The 19,733-nt window shown below is 38.4% G+C and overlaps 1 protein-coding gene across 1 annotated transcript; it reads left to right on the top strand.

Annotated features, from left to right (window-relative positions):
• Positions 1-617: 617 nt before the first annotated feature.
• On the top strand, positions 618-16,003 carry LOC115917963. The gene is made up of 6 exons (XM_030995476.1): positions 618-813; positions 8,490-8,791; positions 9,377-9,608; positions 10,416-10,707; positions 11,342-11,480; positions 14,810-16,003. The coding sequence occupies exons 1-6, from the start codon at positions 753-755 to the stop codon at positions 16,001-16,003; spliced, it is 2,220 nt and encodes a 739-aa protein (XP_030851336.1). The 5' UTR covers positions 618-752.
• The last annotated feature ends 3,730 nt before the right edge of the window (positions 16,004-19,733 follow it).

The raw sequence follows: 19,733 nt of genomic DNA, 5'->3' as shown, positions 1-19,733 counted from the left end.
GATGCGCTAGTGCCCTTTGGTAAGGCATTAATCCTCATTACCATGTCCCTCGGAGAGGACCTAAAGCCGTCGGTCCTCTGGTTGTTTACAAAAACAAGCATTTATTGCTTTCTTAATATAGTTGTCAGGTAAAATAACCACCACCACCACTTATTATGGTTGTCTTGTCCATGTCTTCAAATTTCAGTTACATTTGACCAAGGAGGATATTTGATTTGACACAATTTCAAAACCATACAAGGGAAACTATTATGTAGCCATTCTCATAACCTTGACACCTTTTTCCGTGTTGTTTATAAGCAACCTATCATACGTTTTTGAGTCATCATCCGCGCACAGCGAGTGATGTCTTGCGGAAGCACGTACCGTACTGTACGTACGGTGCGTTTTATCAGGGAGCTTGTACGTTCATTGTACCGCGGTACAATTGTACTCAATGCAATGGTACTAACTCGTCTTCTAATTAGCTAGCTTCGCATGCATTATACGCTCGATCTGTCTAGGAGACTAGGATACATCGAGGTTAATTGTATGTCATTATATGCACATTAACTGACTTCGATTTCAAGAACAAACAAATGACGGAGAGATCAAATGAGGAACATTGCATGGGTACATGGTCCTTGACATTGCAGAGTCTATGTACCGGTACGTAGTCTACATGTTATGCCTGGTTCTGCTCACAAACATTACAGATTTTCGGATGTCCAGTTCCGCTGCCCAACGGCAACGCCAGCAGAATTGCTAGATCTATGGGCATGGCTTCGTTTCGGGACAAATTCTCAATAGTGCCTTATGGATGCCTCTATATAGGTAAGTATATTAATTAGTATGGGATATGATATCATATGTTGGAATCATCGAAACAAGGGCTTTGAGCTTGTGGTTATAATAATAATAGAGTCTATATCTTGGGTTTTGGAAACCACCCATTCATCAGCACTGTAATGTAACTGACTAAACTATGAGTAAACATGGTAAACTAAAAAAGTTAAGGTTAAAGGTAAAGACCAGTATTGGAAACGCCCCAATTTCAATTAAAATGAAATGGAAGCTCTTATTACCAATCATGTGAAAGAGTATGTTTTGACTAATACATGATGATAAAAATTTTGCCGGGAAACCTCCTACTACATGTAGTAATAGTAATTGATATATTTGGTAAATTAGTTTATCTATTGGTGCGTAGTCCCATATACATCTTTCTGTATGAATATTGATGAGGCTACCCTGGGTAAACGAGACATATTATTATTATTATTATTATTACAGTGCTTGTAACTTTACGAAGACTGGGCCAAATTTCTTATCATTTTGATGATTCCAGAACCTTGCAGTACACACCAATAGTATACTTATATATGCTAGATGATCAACCATTTCTGATCGATTCCACAACGTTTCTTTCACAATGCAATCGCATGACCAGAACTGGTCTTTATCTTTAAGGAGACCAAGCTTTGCTTGGCCTTGGTCAAGGAGTGAATGATGGTTTCCTTATTGCCTTCAAGGTATTAATTACCTACTTTACTTTAGTTTTTCTTTTCACCGGCTTACTCCTCTTCTTCTTCCAGTATAGTACAGTCCGCCGTTGGCGTATTATCGTACCTTGTGTTTGTCAAGTGCCGAGTGTACAGTGCAAGTAAAAAGGTTCTACAAGAATTCTATGTGCAGCTAAAAAACAGTCTGAAGCTCAACGGAGCTTGATGTGTTGCACCTTCTGCTTGAAAAGTTCCAAAGAGGTGCAATCGACGACAGCAGATGGTAAGGAGTTCCACAGTCGGATAGTATCTGGGTAGAATGTGGTTTGGAATAGCAGAGTTCGGGCAAAGGGGACATGGAATTTCTGTGGATTTCCACGGGTGCTGGGACCAACAACGGGTATGAAGTAGGTGACTGGAAGATCAACCAGGCCATGGAGTATGCTGTAAACCATGCCTACTTTCTGCTGAGCCCTTCTTTCCTGCAGACTTACCCATTTAAGTTGATTCAGCATGGCTGAGACGCTGCTTCTGCGCCGATAGTCACCCAGGACGAAGCGTGCACAACGGCGTTGCACCATTTCCACCTTTCTGATGTTCTCCTGGGTGGACGGGTCCCACACTATTGCAGCATACTCCATCACAGGGCGTACTAATGTCTTGCACAGCAACTCCTTGGTCTTCTGTGGGCAGGCCCCCATGTTTCTTTGCAGAAAGCACCGTACAGAGTTGGCTTTTTTGGTGGTGACGTTTACATGGTGATTCCATTTCAGGTTGCTCTGGATGTGGACCCCCAAGTACTTTGCAGTTTCTGTTACATGTAGCTGCTCTCCATGGATGAAGTAAGGAAAGGAGGCTTTGGATGTCTGCCTTTTACTAGAGACATGCATAACCTGGCATTTTTGAGGGTGGAATTGCATTAGCCAGTCTGCTTCCCATTCCTGGAGTGCATCTACGTCCTTCTGCAGGCATTCAGCATCATCTGCACTTGACACCTTCCTGTACAATATGCAGTCATCTGCAAACAATTTCACTGTAGACTTCGCTGATATGCAGTCAGGAAGATCATTGATGAACAGCAGGAAGAGAAGAGGCCCGACTACACTGCCTTGGGGAACGCCCGACAGGACGGGAGAGGTGTGAGAAGTGCATCCATCAAGCAATACCCTCTGTGAGCGTCTTGCAAGGAATTCCTCAACCCAGTTATGGGTACTACCTCGGATTCCATAGTAGTGGATCTTATGTAGGAGTCTTCCATGCGGAACCTTATCAAAAGCCTTTGATAGGTCCAACAGGATTACATCTATCTGGTCTCTCGAGTCAATTCCACTGGAAAGATCTTGAATAGTGAGGAGAAGTTGGGATGTGCAAGACCGTCTCTTCCGGAATCCATGTTGAGCATCTGACAGAATGTTAAAGTCATCAAGGTGCTCAAGGATACTGCTACATACGATGTGTTCCAGTGTCTTGCAGATAATAGATGTCAGTGACACTGGCCTGTAGTTGACTGCTTGGCACCGCTCTCCCTTCTTAAAGATGGGAACTACGTCTGCCTTCTTCCAGTCCTCTGGGACGTCTCCTTGATTCAGCGAAGCTTGGAAAAGCATAGTCAACACTGGAGTTATTTCCAATGACAGCGTCTTCAGTAGTTGTGCAGGCAGTTTGTCTGGTCCAGTAGCTTTATGTACCTGGAGAGACGAAAGCAGTTTGTAGACACCAGCTTAGTTTACTTTACTTTACTTTAATACTCAATGTTGTATAGGTCTAGGCCTAGGAAAGGGGTTTGTTTTGTCCAAGGATTACATGTATGATCACAGTCTAGTGAATTAAACCAGAACATGCTGAAGAAATGAATAAAAGGATAACATTCCATTGTATGTTTGAATGATTTTGAATGAGGAAAAATTGAATTAGCAATTGACTTGTTGTTGGTCTACAGTGTACATGCTACATAAACATCATGTTAACTCCAGGGTGATTAGCAAGGCTTCTGAATTTGCCTTATAACATGTTTTTCGTTTAAGTTTGTTGGGACTTCTTGGGAGGATGTTAGTGAAAGTCATGGATACTGTAAAACTAAAAGTCATCCATTAGAATTTTAAGCATGTGAGTTAACTTGGTTTTGTCTTTCAATTTGTGCAAGAGATATTTAATTGTGATAACATTGCAATAGGCCACTGGTATCGATTGATATAACCAGGTGGCTTCATACTTGTATAATCGGCTAGATCTGTGTAATAGTCTACATACCTGTACATATTTTATTTATTATGCATTCAAATGAATTAATGTTATCTCATAACCTCTGGCGACAAGCTATTCGATTCAGAAGTTTCAAACAGTCAAGCAATGTCTTATTTGGTCTGCATACATAAAGTTGTTGCTTGGTCAGACAAAGCTCTGGCAGCTGGCTGCATATGAGAATTGATGATTATTATTATTTATGATTCAAACGATTATTAAACCATATTGTAGACAAAATCGGCATTAGACAAACTGGAAATTAGACTACGTGTAAATGGGCTATAGACCAAATGGGTAGTAGACTTATAATAGAGATTAAGCCAAATGGAAATTAGATCAAAAGACTATTTAGCCTAAATAGACCAAATGATGAGAAGATGATATTGTCATTAACCGATGAGGACAGTAGACATGCTACAGTGTACATGTACATTAGACCATATGGGAATAGACCAATTGGGTAGTGGACGAACTGGTTGTAAACCAAACTGAAATAAAACGTTTGCAAGTATTGTGGAGTTCTGAATGTAAGTTGACCATGGGTTCCACTTCCTCCTTTCAATCGTTTTCACATCGAGGCCATGAAACTACATGTACAGTATATGTACCTGTATTTTGTCTCGCCCTTGAACCAGTACCGGTACCAACCGGTATCTAAAAATATGTTCAGACTATATATAGGAAATTTATAAAAAATACAAAACTCATTACATGTAGAAACATCTATAAAGAACATTGTATTGCAAAACGAGCTTACAGATTAGAGAACAACATTGTATAAAGAAAAACTTGATGTAAAGAACTGGTATTGAGTGACAAGGTCAGTTGATATGACAGCCAGGCAATCAATCACGTGTGCGCGGTCACATTAAGCCCCGCCCAGTTATAGGACCATGGTACAATTTGAGGTTCAGACTACAACAGGATGCTAATTCTTTCAGTATTCATTTGAAACGATGCTCTACTAACAGTCATTTCATTATATGATGTTCACACTAAAAAATGTACATTGTATAGCTACGTGTATATATATCTATACAAAGAATTTGAGTAGTCTGAATGCAAGGTAGTTTCGGTCTATGAATAACTTTCCCAACTCGGACAGCATTGCTTTAAGAAAATGTCTGGATCGTATCAGTTACTACTTTGTAACTCCAAGATATAAGATGTCCTGGTACATATGCAACATGTAACCTAATAGTTCATATGCAATAACCTGATACTATGTACGTGTACGTGTACATTGCTGAAATCAGAAGGATATCAATGGAGTTGGAAAATCAAAGTCCTGTACCGTAGTGAGAAATTGTTTGCATCAGTAATACTGGTAGTTTGCTCAAGAATCATCCACATACAAGTTTAGAAATGGATAGAGATCTATGGAATGAACATGAACCAGGATGTACTTCACACATGAATTTTTCATTGTATCTGCAATGTGTGCCCTTATCAAATTCATTTGATAATGCTTCTGTTGTGCCTCACCACCTTCAATGATCACTTATAAATGGCAGAAATTATGTTCCTTCTTCTTCCTGTTGAGTACAGACCTCTTTACAGAGTATTATCGTACTATACTGGGGGTGTGTGCAGGTGGACCACTACACCGGGGTTCCCCACTACTCTTATACGGATAGTGCAGTGGGTTCTTAACGTTGATGATATGAATGCTGAGGTTTTGCGCTTGTATTTGTATTCACTGTACCATTGAAGAAAGGTACATTCCTACATGTAGTTCCTACCCAACATTGTCATATCAAGACCATTAAAGGAAAATCCAACCTTAAAGGTATTACAAAGTTTTGGTAAATTTTGAAAATTGGCTGGATAGTGATTCTTTACAATTTGGATGTATTTGGATGCCCCTATAGATGTATTATAAGTAGTTTATAAGCACTTAAAAAATTAGCCCCTAAAACTCTTCTGCTTTCAAGAAAATTGAATTAAAAAATTTACCATGCTCCCGGTAAATTTTGATAAATTAAAATAGTGCCTACGGCGAGACGATGGTAGCTGCGATCATAAAAACCTCAGAATATGCAGATCTGATATATACTATATATTTCAAACGGTAATAGCAAATCGGTCGATTTTAGTCAAATAACATTGTTTTATAGCTTAATTAATATCTTGACCTTGAGAGGGCGCTATGCAACATAAAGAGTTTATTATTTACAATTTTATCACTTTAGACTCGATTTCAACAGTGACAATGATCACTGAATATTGAAGGATTATATGCTTCCAATATCTTCATTTGAACCAAATTCATTACCCCATACCAAAATTTTGTATTACCTTTAATAGACAACCACTCTAAAAGAAACAGACTGGCAAAAGTTTGAATGAAATCGGACAGAAAATAAGAAAGTGTTAATTTTTTAAAGTTGTAATCACTTTACCATGGGCACTTCAAAATGGCTGAATTAGTGATGTCTCTGTGACGTAGTGCCGGACAACTTTCCCATAATTTGTTTCAACTCCAAAATGACTGAATGTCAGTATGTCCTCTAATAGAGGACCTATAATAATATGCTACATGTCATGTATCCAGTATCTATATGCTATCCAGTATCCATAATGTGTTTTGAGTAGTGCCCCAAGAGAGAAGGCACATAGAAGATAAACAGAATTTAGTGATATTTTGTAAACTACAAATGGAGTAGACTATGAGTTTGTCGCTCACAATCCTCGGACAAATTACCAATTTGAGATTTGCCTAGATTTTGTAGTCATTTCATATTTCAAACATTCATAATTTTCTTATTATTCGTCCAATCTATTTCAAACTTTTGCCATTCTGTTTCTCATTTTTCTGCTTTCATACATACAGTATCTGTATATAAACTTATTACACAGGTTGGATTTTTCTATAAAATTACAAAGTTTCTGCTTCCTGACAGCCAGGTGGCCTAGCTTTCCTTCAACCGAAGAAGAACTGCAGGTGTACATGTACCTGTAATTATGTCTTGTCCTTAGACCGGAGTCCACTTTCATTTCAAGAGATGTCTCAAGATGACTGTCCTAACTTGGACAGCATTTAGGGACAGGGCTAAATTGATCCCATACTGCTCGTCAAATTGGCAACAATAACACTTTTCTTGTAATGCTACAATATTCTAATAAAATGTAACGTCTGTGAACCCATTTTTCTGAAAAGTTGACAAAAGTGCCAATTTCGAGCAAAAAAGGAATGATTTTGAACCTCTCAATGTGTTTGCAACTTAAGGGATTTTCAAGTCTGTTTTCCTTTTTTTGCATTTATTTTTTCATGCATCTGGTATACATATTTTGTAGGGGTCTGAATACAAAGTTACTGAGCCAAATGAAATATAATGCTTTCCCCTACAGCAATTGAAACATCTGCATTCTATCTGTTACTAGTTGTTCACCTTCAGATACTGTAGGAGATGTACTGGTACATGTACAAACATATAATCTTACTGTAATTGAATGCTAACTTTGATTTAAATGGAGGCAGAAGATCTTCCATGGTGAACATATGTGGACTCAGAAAATCAGTAGAGTGAATTATAAAGAGTTTACATTGTAAACAGTAGATGGGAAACTGATTGGTATTCATGGTCTGAAATGAAAAGATTACAAATTGTGTAGAATATATGAAATGTTTGCACGACAAACAACGCTTCGCTATCATAAAGGCCAAATTAAAGTACCTTTAGTTCTCAGCTTTAAGAAGAAGAAGAAGAAGAAGAAGAAGAAGAAGAAGAAGAAGAAGAAGATGAAGAAGAAGAAGAAGAAGAAGAAGAAGAAGAAGAAGAAAAATAGAAAGGAGGGAATAAAAAGAAAAAGAGGAAAGGAAGAAGAAAAAGAACATGGAAAAGAAAGAGGAGGAAGGGAATTGAAGAGAAAGAGAAATATGGATGGAGATTAGGGGGGAAGAGGAGGATGAATAAGAGGAAGAGAAATAAAACGATTAAGAGAAAAAGAGGGGAAAAGAAGAGGATAAATGATGACAAGTAATACAGAAACTTAAATTTTTATTATGCATTCAGTATTAAAGGTACTATGTCCCTTTTACAGCCAACCTCAAATGCTGTCGAACTTTGCAGGAATTATGAATATGTCATGTATGTCCTATCTGTGAAATTTAAACGTTAGCAGTGTCCTCATATTCAAATTATGCAAGGAAACCCGTTTACTTGCTAGACTTCACTGTCAGACACTATTGAGTGACTGACTGGCTTTTTTTCTTCTTTGGTAATAACATACATGAAAAGAGTTGTAAAGGGTACATGAGCATTTGTCTACATCAATAACCCACTTCTTGTGATGGCCAAGATTAAACTGATTGAATCTTTGCACAGCATAAAACGTACATGTATGACCATTCGGTACAATTGTCTGAAAATCAAGACTATTACTTTTGGGCTCTATAGCCCTGAAGTCGATTTGACAACTAATAGTTGTTATTTTCCCACTTGAAGACATTTTCAAGCCCCACCTTTTTTAGGGAAGTTCTAAATTAGTATTATCTTTCAAATGCAGTTGGGATAACTTTTTCATTTTTTTGGCCTGCAAATGGGACATAGTACCTTTAAAGTATTGCATTTTTAACAGAAAACCATTGTTTCATAATTAGTATTCTTTTGCTGGTTATCTATCAAACAAATTGTAAGGATTCATTACATTGATTCATACATTTTTATAATACTTTTTTTCAACTAAAACACCTACCGTTACAATAATTAACAAGAGAGAAAAAACAATCAAGATTGATTTTTTTTTTCCTTATCAATGAAGATGCATCATGGAGCGATATTCTGTCAGCCATCCCTTTCTCCATGGAACCAGGCCACCACCGGAGCCTGATAGAGTACAAGCTGGACCGACTGTGGAACCACGCCCATGCCACGCCCACCCCCATCCTGCCCTGCCTGTCGGTGCGGACGGCCTTTGACCTCTACCTCTCGGCGAAGCAGTACCCCAGAGGCTCAGAGATGGTGTTCTGCGCTATCAACATTCCCGACATGGCGCGGATTGTCCGGCACCACGGCATCAAGCTGGTTGCCCTCGATGTGGATATAGAGACATTGGTCCCAAAGGTACTAACTTCCTTCCAATAGGCGGTGGCATAGCTGCAGTAAAAAAAAAAAAGAGACAAAAGAACAATTTCTGTAAATGACCCCAAAAATACAATTTACAATACAATTAAAAATACAGTTAAGCTTAGTCTGCATACACAGACTCAGATTAGAGAGTTAAAAATAATAAATTCTATAAAGTCTTGAGCTCAGCCTACAGTAATTCTGTCAGTCTCTAACTACTGTATGTCAATATACATGAACAGGGCTATGGGGGCCGTTGGTGCCATTATTTTGTACAACTATACAACTATACGCCTATCGAGTAGATGCATAGTTGCATAGTTGTATAGTTGTACAGTTTTAACAATCAGAACACAGGAAACTATACAACTATACAACTACCGGTATACAACTATGCATCTACTCGATAGGTGTATATTTGTTCATAATAATGGCACCAACGGCCCCCCATACAGGGCTTATGGAATGCAGTAGGCTGTATAGACTACATAGGGTCACACTAATCAAGCTAATAAATAATAAAGAGTGATCAATATACAAATGATGATTGGTTCACTACACTATTTATGTTCCACTGTGAAGGTAGATCATCTGCAATCTCTCATCACCCCAAAGACGGTAGCCATTCTTGTTGCCCACCTCTACGGTCGTTGGGTCGACCTGGAAGACATCGTTGCTGTTGCAAAGGAACATCGCCTGGACATCCTGGAGGACTGTGCAGAGGCCTTCAGCGGCATCCAGAACCATGGTCACCCTGCTGCGGATGTCACCTTCTTCAGCTTTGGTCTCATCAAGACCTGTACAGCCTTTGGAGGTAGGCAGTTGTACGGGAAACAATAGGGACTTTTAGATTTGTGTGGACTGATACGTGTGACGTCCATTCAAGGCAGTGCATTAAAAGGACGTCGATCGTAGCAATCCACGTTATCGTTGTGCAAATCTAAAAGTCCCTATTAGTATAGATATATTGACTGCTATGAGAGGCCTGGCTGTTTTTATAGGCTCAAGGGGATGTTGCATCCTGCCATGACCCCCAGGTGCGCCGAATAGTACAGTGTCAGAATCACCTGGGGGCTATAGATCTAGATCAACCATCACCCAAAACACAATCAGCTAATAATTGTTTGACAAACAGCATATTACATTTTCAATTCTTTACAAGGGTATTTTGATAAAAAATATACCCAACAAAATGTCAATTATTTAGTGGGGATAGTTATGGTTCAATGGTTGAATTTTTGTCACCTCAATCATTAAAAAACAATGACAATGATATATACAGAGTACCGGTAAGATTAAGTGTGATTAAGGGACAATGGAAACTATTAAAAAGTTTGCTAAAAACTTGTAAGGTGTATTCCCCAAAGTATTCACAATACAAAGAAGTCCAAAACATTATTGATTGTTGATAAATCCGGCTGAAAAGTCTATGAAGTATTAAAAATCGACGCAGCCAGCCAATGTTAATTTTTTTTTAACCGTTTCAAACTATGTGGCTTGTGCTAGAAACAGTGTTGTTTGCAGAAGATATTTCTTTCTTTTCGTTTTAATTTATGATGCACTTTTTTTCTTTTTTTTAAAATTATTTTTGTCTTCTGTTGACGTTGTTTGAATCACCCAGGTGCCATAGCAGTGGTGCGAGATCAGCGTCTCCTGGCTCAGATGCGCACCCTCTACCACTCCTACCCCATCAGAGGGCGCACCGTCTACCTCAAGAAACTCATCAAGTACTCGTTCCTGATGACCTTGATCAACTCACCGTTCCTTGTCAAGCACTGCACGCTGCTCCTCAATGCGCTGGGGATCAACCATCGTGATGTCATCGTTAATTCCATACGGGGATTCCCCCAAGGTTTCTTTGACAGCATCAGGATGAGGCCGAGTGTTACTCTGCTTTTCATGATGTACAGGAGGTACGTTCGGTTGATACTCTTTCTTAGCCTCGTGATTTCTACGGAGTAGGTGACCTCATCAAAGATAGAGGGCTAGAGAGTTAGGGTTAGGGTAATTTGTGATTAAGTTGCAGCCAGTTTAGGTTCAGAGTTGGCGTTAGTTTTAGGGTTATAGTGTTGGGTAAAATGTGAAAGTTAGGAATTCAATCAAGTGAGGATATTCATCCTGGGACGATTGTCACTAGCATTTGTGGTAGAATCACCATGTTGTACTTCTTATCATTTTAAGAACCCCCCCCCCCCCCCCCCCAAAAAAAAAAAAAAAAAAAAAAAAAATGGTGGTTCACATTTTCGACTTCTCAAAAATGCTTTGCCAGATATTAACTAAACTTGGTAGGAATATCCTTTGACAAGGGAGTACTAAATTTGTTCTAATGGGGAACATATCTCTCATTTTTAAAATTTCATATTCTGATGGATCAGGAAGTGTAAAACATTGTTAGAATCATTTTTATGTGAAGATCACCTAAAAATGTTTGAATAGGATGTATATATCTGCCCTGCAGTTATAACTCCCATTCAAACAAATTTTCACACAATATAGGTGATATTGAGAAAGAAAAAAAACTGACCATTCCTGAACATTATTTGACAGATTAAAGAACTTTGATGTGAGCTCCTTCAAACTGGGTAACATCAAAGGGGACATTGTATCTAGGAGGCTTCCACCTGGAATACAGGGTGTGGGGCAGAAGGCTGACAAACAAAACTATTGGCTCTTTCCTATCTTGGTCGTAAGTATTTATCATTGTTTTCAAGAACTACATAGTTAGAAGCAAGTTGCTCTGAAAGTAACCTGAACAATCAGACCATTTGGTCCAACACATTTTGATTGGCTTGGTTCTTGTGATTACCTGGCCCCCCACTCCGAGAACGGATGGACCCCATGCGTGTTGCCAAAATGTCCTTTTCGTAACAAAAGAAAAAGGTCGACCCGTATTGACTTTACACACCGGACTTTTGCTGAAAAGGGGGGTGCTGAAAAAGGCTCGTATACAAAAGGAAAAGGTCGAGCCATATTGACTTTACACACCGGACTTTTTCTGAAAAGGGGGGGGGGGGGTCCGTTGGAACATGCATATGCGTACCCTAAATAACACTGAGTGGGGGGCCGGGTGTGATTACCATTTTGTTCATTTGTGATTTATGACTACTTATGCATTTTGAATTAGCATTCTTGATTTGATTTTACTTCCTTTACATTTCTTATTGTTATTAAGTGCTGAGACTTACATGCATACCTGTATATTTATTCACCATCAATTGGACTATGGTGAGAAAAAAAAAATTACTTCATATTACATGTACATGTGTGCTTCAGTAGAGTCAACCACAAATGTACCAGTAAGTTTGAGGCTATATGAACGTTATGCAATAGTCTTGTAAAGGTCAACCAAGGACCGTCTTGCAATTGCTCAGATATTACCATGAATCACTATCACTGCAGATACATGTAAATGTAAGGCCTTTTCTTGTACCAGTAGTCTCACAATAATAATAATAATAATAGTGGGTTTTTGTATAGGGCTCATGTCAGTCAGATTTGACCCTCCTGGCGCTCCTGATTAATACTTTGGCTTTAGCACGACTGCCATACGGTGCTCTATCATTTCAAGGAATAAATTCCTACCAGGTACCCATTTACAGGTACCCAACATTTACGATTTTACTTTGTAAAAAACATAGTCAGGGAGATTTTATGTTTCTATAGTTAGCATGTCATCAATTTTACTACATTTTGTTCTCCTCCAAAATCAGCTGACAGTTAGATGGCATAGTTAGGAGGGGGGGGGGGGGGGTACAGTGATCAGTGTGTGATGTTCAGTTATTCATACAGTGTATATGATCTCAGTGACTCAGTCCAATGATGGTGGGGTGGGGGGAGGGGGTCCCTTTTCTGGACTGTTTGGTTTATGCATACACAATATAATCTCAGTGACTCACTACATGTACCATCAGGATTAAACGGATTGGGTATCTTTGTCTCAGATTCTGAAACAAAATCCTGGATTTAGCTCATGCTGCAAAGCTAATTATAAACCTCTACATGTAGGTCAGTCAGGAACCCCATGACTCTTTCTTACAAGCCGATCACCTGTCTGATTATCTAAGATATTTATGATTGGAAATTGAAATTTCAAAAACATTACAGTCGTTTGGGGAAAATAAGTATGGTAAAACCGGACACTCAAAGACTTTTACTTTTTTGAGGCACTTCATGATCATTTTGAAACACAATTTTTTTCAGGGCTTCAATATTACACCATATCACAAACACTGATAACATGTAGGGCGATGCATCTTAGATTTAACATTGTTGAACGATGCCTTTAAAAGGAAGGGGGAATCTCTCTTTGCTGATTTGTACTTGTGGTGTTCAGGTAATGCTTAGATTATCCGTCTCCCTGAGTGAATAGGACTCAGTGCAGAGACAGGAAATGACAGTTAGTACACATGTATGATATCTGTCTGCACACATAATTAGTAGCTTCCCTATTGAACACATTCCGCACCCAGACCTACACCTCTACTGTCATTTATAATGAACTGTAATTGGAACCCGGCGTTAAGGCAGCTCAAGGGAGAGAAGGAAAGTTTTTTTTATAGGCAGATTGTCTTTATGTACAGGTTCCTTACAGGTAATACAAAGTTTTGGGAAATTCTGAAAATTGGGTGGATAGTGGTTCTTTACAATTTTGATATATTCGAATGCCCCTGTGGATATATAATAAGCACTAGAAAATTTAGCTCCTAAAACACTTCTGCTTTCGAGAGAAATTGAATAGAAAAATTTACCGGTGCTCCCGGTAAATTTTGATAAATTTCAAATAGCGCCTACGTAATTATACGTAAATACGTAATACGTAAATAGCGCCTACGGCCGTACAGTGGTAGCTCCGACTATGGAAATCTCAGAATATATAGTTGAGATGTATTATTTCCAAACGGGAATAGCTAATCGGTTGATTTTATTCAAGAAACATTGTTTTTTAGCTTAATTAATATCTTGACCTTGAGAGGGAGCTATACAACTTAAAGAGTTTATTAATTGCAATGTCATAACTTTAGACTCAATTTCAACCGCAACAACGATCACTGAATATTTTAGGATGGCATATGCTTCCAATATGTTCATTTGAAGCAAATTTATAACCCCATACCAAAACTTTGTATTACCTTTAAATCATGTTTGATAATGATAATACAGTGAAACCTTCTTTAGCGACCACCCATATAATAAGACCACCTGTCTCTGAATACCACATTGTTTGTTCCCTTTGAATGTGGTTTCTCATTGAAACCTGTACTAAAGTTACCTGTACATAAAGACCACCTGCCTCTAAAGACCACTTTTATTGCCTCCCTTCGAGTCTTTATAGACAGTTTTCACTGTAGTAAGTTCTTGTAAAGCACTCATGTCTGTCACAGTTATTATCTTGGCTGTAGCAAGGCTGTCATTATGGCCCTCTAGCATTTAGGGTATTAATACCTGCCAGGTACCCAGCTACTTCACCTGTGTCGAGTGAAGCGGAATGAGCAACAAAATTGTGTGTTCTTGATAACCAGGTGGTCTTTTTGTACCTGGGGCCCATCCTATAAAGAGTTACGATTGATCTAAATCAATTATAAGTCCTCCAACCAATCGCAAGTTTGCAGTCTCCTATCTCTCACATACATAGTTGCGATTGATATCAACTCTTATAAGACGGGCCCTGGTGTTTGCCAAAGGAGTTTTGAGTGTGTGCATAAAATGTTCAAAATATTCCAAGTGATAGCAGAAAATTACTATTATACTGTAATCTTTTATTTTTTATATATGAATGTTCGATTGAGCACTGATACTAGTATATCTAATTGAAGAAAAACAAGAAATTTGAATAGGAAATGAGATGGGTTTTTTCAGTTTGCTGCAAAGCTTTATATTGCATTTATAGTGTTTTATATTGATATGGTTCATTGTTGACTGCCACATTGAAGCATTTCATTTCTTCATTAATCCGAGAAAGCAATAATTTACTACATTTTTCTTTCTCTCTCTCTCTCTTTCTCTTTTTACATTTAGGATAATCCAGAAAGGGTAATGAAGGAGCTGAATGCTCGTGGCGTTGATGCCTACAGAGGAGCAACACAGTTGGACCTGATAGAATCTGATGTAGTGATCCCAAGGAACCTTGCCAACCCTTTAGAGAAGGTCCAGCACAGCCTTGACCACTCCTCTGGACCTGCAGAGGATACTTCCAGTGTGGACAAGGCTGCGTCCTGTGGCAGGACAAGTGCTGTTGGAGAACCCAGAGGCACAAGTGGAACTACACAACCTGGTGTTGGCCACAGTGGAGGACTGTCAGAAGGGCAGCTGAGAGCAGGGGATGTAAACAGCGCGAGAACAAGTCCTGTAACAGATCGTAGGTTAGTGCCTGGAACTAGTGAATCCAACAGCAATAATAGAGAGTTATCTCATAGAGCAAGGCTGGAGCAATTGCCTGGTCATGTGGATAATTCCATGGAAAGTAGTACAGCAAGAACAAAAACTAACCAATCGTTAGAAAGTAATGAAGATAATATGCAAGATCGATCACTGGAATATTTCAATGATGAAAGAGCTGAGTATGTTAGTATTCACTCTAACGAGGCTACAGGACAAAGCAATAATCATTCAAGAGGTCTGACATGGGTAGCTCAAAGCCAAAGCAGCAATACCCCAGCAATACAGTCCGAACCACATATGACGTCGCCAAGTACAACAGAGCAGTATAGGAACTCAGGAATTCCTTCAGACTTGCACCAGCAGTCCCATTTTAGCACAGCTGGTGATACCAAAGATCTATGTTCAGTATCATACAGCCATCTACCGCATCAGCATGTTCATCGTGAGTCGCATGCACAAAGTCCTTCAGAAGGATCACCACTAGATTTATTTCCTAGGTCTGATGGCACCGACTACCTTGATCCCCCTGCTAGTGACCTGAAGACATCTGCTATGCAATTGGCGTCCAACAATCACAGCATGGCAACACACACTCTAAACCATCCTTCAAGAACACAAGGTCTTTCTGGTGTCAATCATTCCTCTAACACTGCAGAATCTGATGCAACTAATACCCAGAGGGAACCCAGATCTCTACCCTCCAATACAAATTCTCCATCTGGAGGAGGTACCAAAGCCTATTTAGAACCATCAGGGAAATCCCCAAAGAGGACTTTAGGGGATTCCCCAAGTGTGATGTCAGGGAAGTACCCACAAGAGGCAAGTACCTGATAGACCATGTGTGTACCTTCCAGTCCACAAGAAGGTGCCCTTCCAGTACTTGGAACAGATCTGTGCAGTTTTAGAGGATGTGGCCAGTATGCTTGCCAAAGAAAAGCAGGTCAAAGTTCAGAGCAAGCTTTAATGGAACAGATATCAAATCAAGAAAGTCTCATTAGGTCAAAGGTCAAAGACCACACAGCCTTGCTATCATAAATTCTAAACATGGTGACGGTATTACTATAGGAAGATGATCCAGTTACATTTTGGTGCTAGTAGGTCAAGATCATAGTCGTCAGTTGACATTTGATTATAGACTATTTGTTTTCATCGTGATATGTCTTGAATGATTTCATCCATTTCCTACAGTATACTGAATTTAGGGCAGAGGGATATTTTGTATAGGAGACGTAGTCTTTTTGATAGTAAATTGAATGGGATATATGCATGATCTCTGTTGAATGTACAGTTGATTTTTATGAGCACCTGGTAATGAGTAAGATTGAAGATTAGGAAGTAACAGTTACCGGTAGGTGCCTTAGTTAGAGGATTCCTCGGATCTGAAACTGATGATATTTTGCAATAAGGTAGGTGCATAGTTTATAAGGGGAATTGTATGCAGAGACTAGTCCAGTTACCGTAACCAGTATGCAAATGATACACCCAAAGTGCCATAAAAATATTTGTTGTTGCGCATTTAATGTTTTATGCAGTAGTGTTGGTTCTTTATTGTTTCTTTCACTTTTTTTACTGAAATAATGTAGAGTTGTAGAGACAGCGTTAATCTAAGATTCATCATCATTAAGGCTGGCTTGTCTCACTTGTCTAACTTATTTATTTTCTAATTTTTGCTGTTTAAGTATTGTTAATTTGTTATCATAAAGTTCTATTTGTAAATTATACAGTAGTGATGTTCCATCTGGTATGGGGACTGTGTAGTGTGAGGCTTCTATAGTTTCAATCTGTTTGCAAAGTTGTGAAAAAAGAGAACAAAGTAGCAGTAGAAATGCTATCTTGCTTAGGGATGTGGTGTAGGGTCTCAAAACTTGATCACATCCTCTCCCCCCACCCCCCCCCCCCCCCCCCCAATCCCCCCAGTCCATCCACTATCCACATGGTCAGATAATCATTTAATCATAAATAATAATAATTATTGAATGATTATTATAGACCTTTTGGATGGTAGACAAAATGGACATTACACAAACTAGGAATTGAACTACCGGTAACTGGTTAATTATTAGACTAAATGAACAACAGACCGAATCGGTTGTAGACTAATTGGAGATTAGACCAAATGACTTTTAGCCTGAATGATCATTAGACCAAATGATAAGTTAGACCAAATGATTATAAGACCATGTGGATAGTAGAACGGGTTTGTGTAGACTATAGTTACCAGAATAGACGAACTGGTTCTAGACCAAACTGCAATTCACCGTATTCTAGAGCGTTAGGGACAAAAATGACTCTCAGCCCCTGTCTTGCAATGCAAAGAGGCTGTGTTTATTTAAATGTCTCTTTAAAAAAAGAGATATTCAAAATACAGGACTTAATAATGTTTCAAAAGGCTCTATGTTTGATATTTTGGAAATGCATTAGAATTTAGTTGGATTGGAAAAAGGAACTGTTTGAGCGATTAACTTTGTTTTAAAATTCTCCTGTCATGTTTTACTGCCTGTTTAAATACAGATGTCTTCCAGGGTTGAAAAGTATATGTTTGATTTGATTATGTATATAATTCAGTTTGAAAATTCCTCCATTGCAGTTTAATATCAAAATAATAGTTAAAACAGTTGAAATAAAAATCTCTCAGAGTTTTGGTTACAGGTTTCAATTTAATTTTGTAAGATGGTGACAAAATAAACCGAAACCAGTAATAGTGAATAGAAAATCTCAGGAATTTTATTTCAACTGTTTTAATTATCACATATATATTATATATATTGAATCACTTTATCAGTGATTATTGTCTATGAAGTAACTTTTGTCATTTTATCCGTAGAATTGATAATGGACTAACTTTTAAGTGCTCATGATACGCAGATGCTCAGTTAATGTGTGTGTGTGTGTGTGTGTGCTCTCACCTCAGCATTCTTGTGGGGTTTTATGTGCGCTTCACATACCCCTTGTGAGGCATTTTTACTATGTGGGGTATTTTTTCAGGACCCCACAGAGTAAAGTCTTTCAAATGACTGTATATTCGGTGTCCTATGCCCTGCGGGGCATTAGAAGTGGTACCCCATAAATGACTTTTTGTGAGCGTGTGCTAAAACGTGCACACTTTTTTATGGTAACATCGTAAGCACACACCGCCGGGTTGTTATCGCCAGGTTGTACATACCCCACTAGTAGGGGACCACAAGGTATATCTGGAACGCACAGAAATACCCCACAATCAGGTGCCCCACAAAGGCCCTGATGTGAGAATGTGTGTTTGTGTGTGTTTGTTTGTTTTTGCTTTGTTTTTAGGGGATATTTTTGTTTATATTGTTTTTGTTATGCTTTTTTCTTCTTTGTTTTCTTCATTGTTTTAAGCCATTATTAAACACGCTTATGAAAATCGATTGCCCATGTTGTCACTAAAGACCAAGTCCCAGTCCCAAGTATTGAGAGTAATGTATTCATGATTTCTCCTATGACTGGTGCAGGTGCCCCATAACATTACTAGCAATAATGTTTCCTGTCTTTCTGCTTCCACAAATGTTGGTTTTACCAAGACTTGATTAGTATTCATGCAATAAAGGCCACAGAAGAACAAACGTGTGGCATACATAAATACCTTGCTGTTTTAAAAGAGCTGACATATATGGTAGTGAAAGTGGTATTCATAATGATATTGGTGGAGCCCACTCTGTTGGGCAGTTTTTATAGTGTCTTTCTTGCTGACCCTCTGTTTTCTTTGATACAAGTGATATAAGATTGAAAAGAAATAGTTTAAATTCTTGAACCATTTAAAAAAAATTATACTGCAAACTGTTGATTGGCCGAAATGTTTTTAAAAATCCTAATTGAAAACATACCTAAAAGTATGGTGGCAAAAGAATCATTAGTAATGAAATTTAAGTCATTTTTCTGTTCAAATTTCAATTTTGCATCTGGCAGTGTAATTTTTTTTCACCCCATTTGAGTCTTTTTATCTGAAATTTTGCACATTTTTTCATGAACCCATCTTGCTGCTGCAGATACATTTTTAGATGAGTTTTTGAGTTCTTGAATATAAGAAAACATCACTGTTGTGCAACTTATTAAACCTGAAATTATTTATTTCACAGGATTTAAACTACAGTATATGTTGTATCTGATATTTATGTGCAATAAATATAATCGGTGTGAACGAGGGGTATTTATACATGATACAACTTACTCCTGATGCCCAGTCTTCAAAGGTATAGGGTTAGGTTTAGGTTTCAGGTTTGAATCCGGTTATGGGTTAGGGTTAGGGTTAACTATAGTATTGAATCCAAGGTTGAAGTTTGGAATTTGGTTAGTGCAGAGAAATAGACCATGGAGTAGTTGCCATTGGAGCAGCATGCGTTGTAGAACCATTCATTATGATTAATATGTATAATTACTATATTCATATTAATTGGCAATTCAGTCCATCAGTACCTCAGGAGATTTGTTACATTTGTTTATTTCTTGAGCTAAAATTTGTGTTTTTTATCATTTAAAGCCCTCTATATAGCAAACAATGCCTAATCGGTGACCATTGGTCCCCCGTGATCCTCTTTTTATTGTG

Source organism: Strongylocentrotus purpuratus, unplaced genomic scaffold, assembly GCF_000002235.5.
Source record: "Strongylocentrotus purpuratus isolate Spur 01 unplaced genomic scaffold, Spur_5.0 spur5_contig_853, whole genome shotgun sequence".
Classification (NCBI taxonomy): Eukaryota; Metazoa; Echinodermata; class Echinoidea; order Camarodonta; family Strongylocentrotidae; genus Strongylocentrotus; species Strongylocentrotus purpuratus.
This window is presented reverse-complemented; position numbering and strand designations above follow the sequence as displayed.

Bases quoted from the DNA above. Each gene is read 5' to 3' on its own strand.
- LOC115917963 (XM_030995476.1), top strand. From the start codon at position 753: ATGGGCATGGCTTCGTTTCGGGACAAATTCTCAATAGTGCCTTATGGA. The intron at 9,609-10,415 runs GTAGGCAGTTGT...TGAATCACCCAG, and splicing joins GACCTGTACAGCCTTTGGAG to GTGCCATAGCAGTGGTGCGA. The intron at 10,708-11,341 runs GTACGTTCGGTT...ATTATTTGACAG, and splicing joins CTTTTCATGATGTACAGGAG to ATTAAAGAACTTTGATGTGA.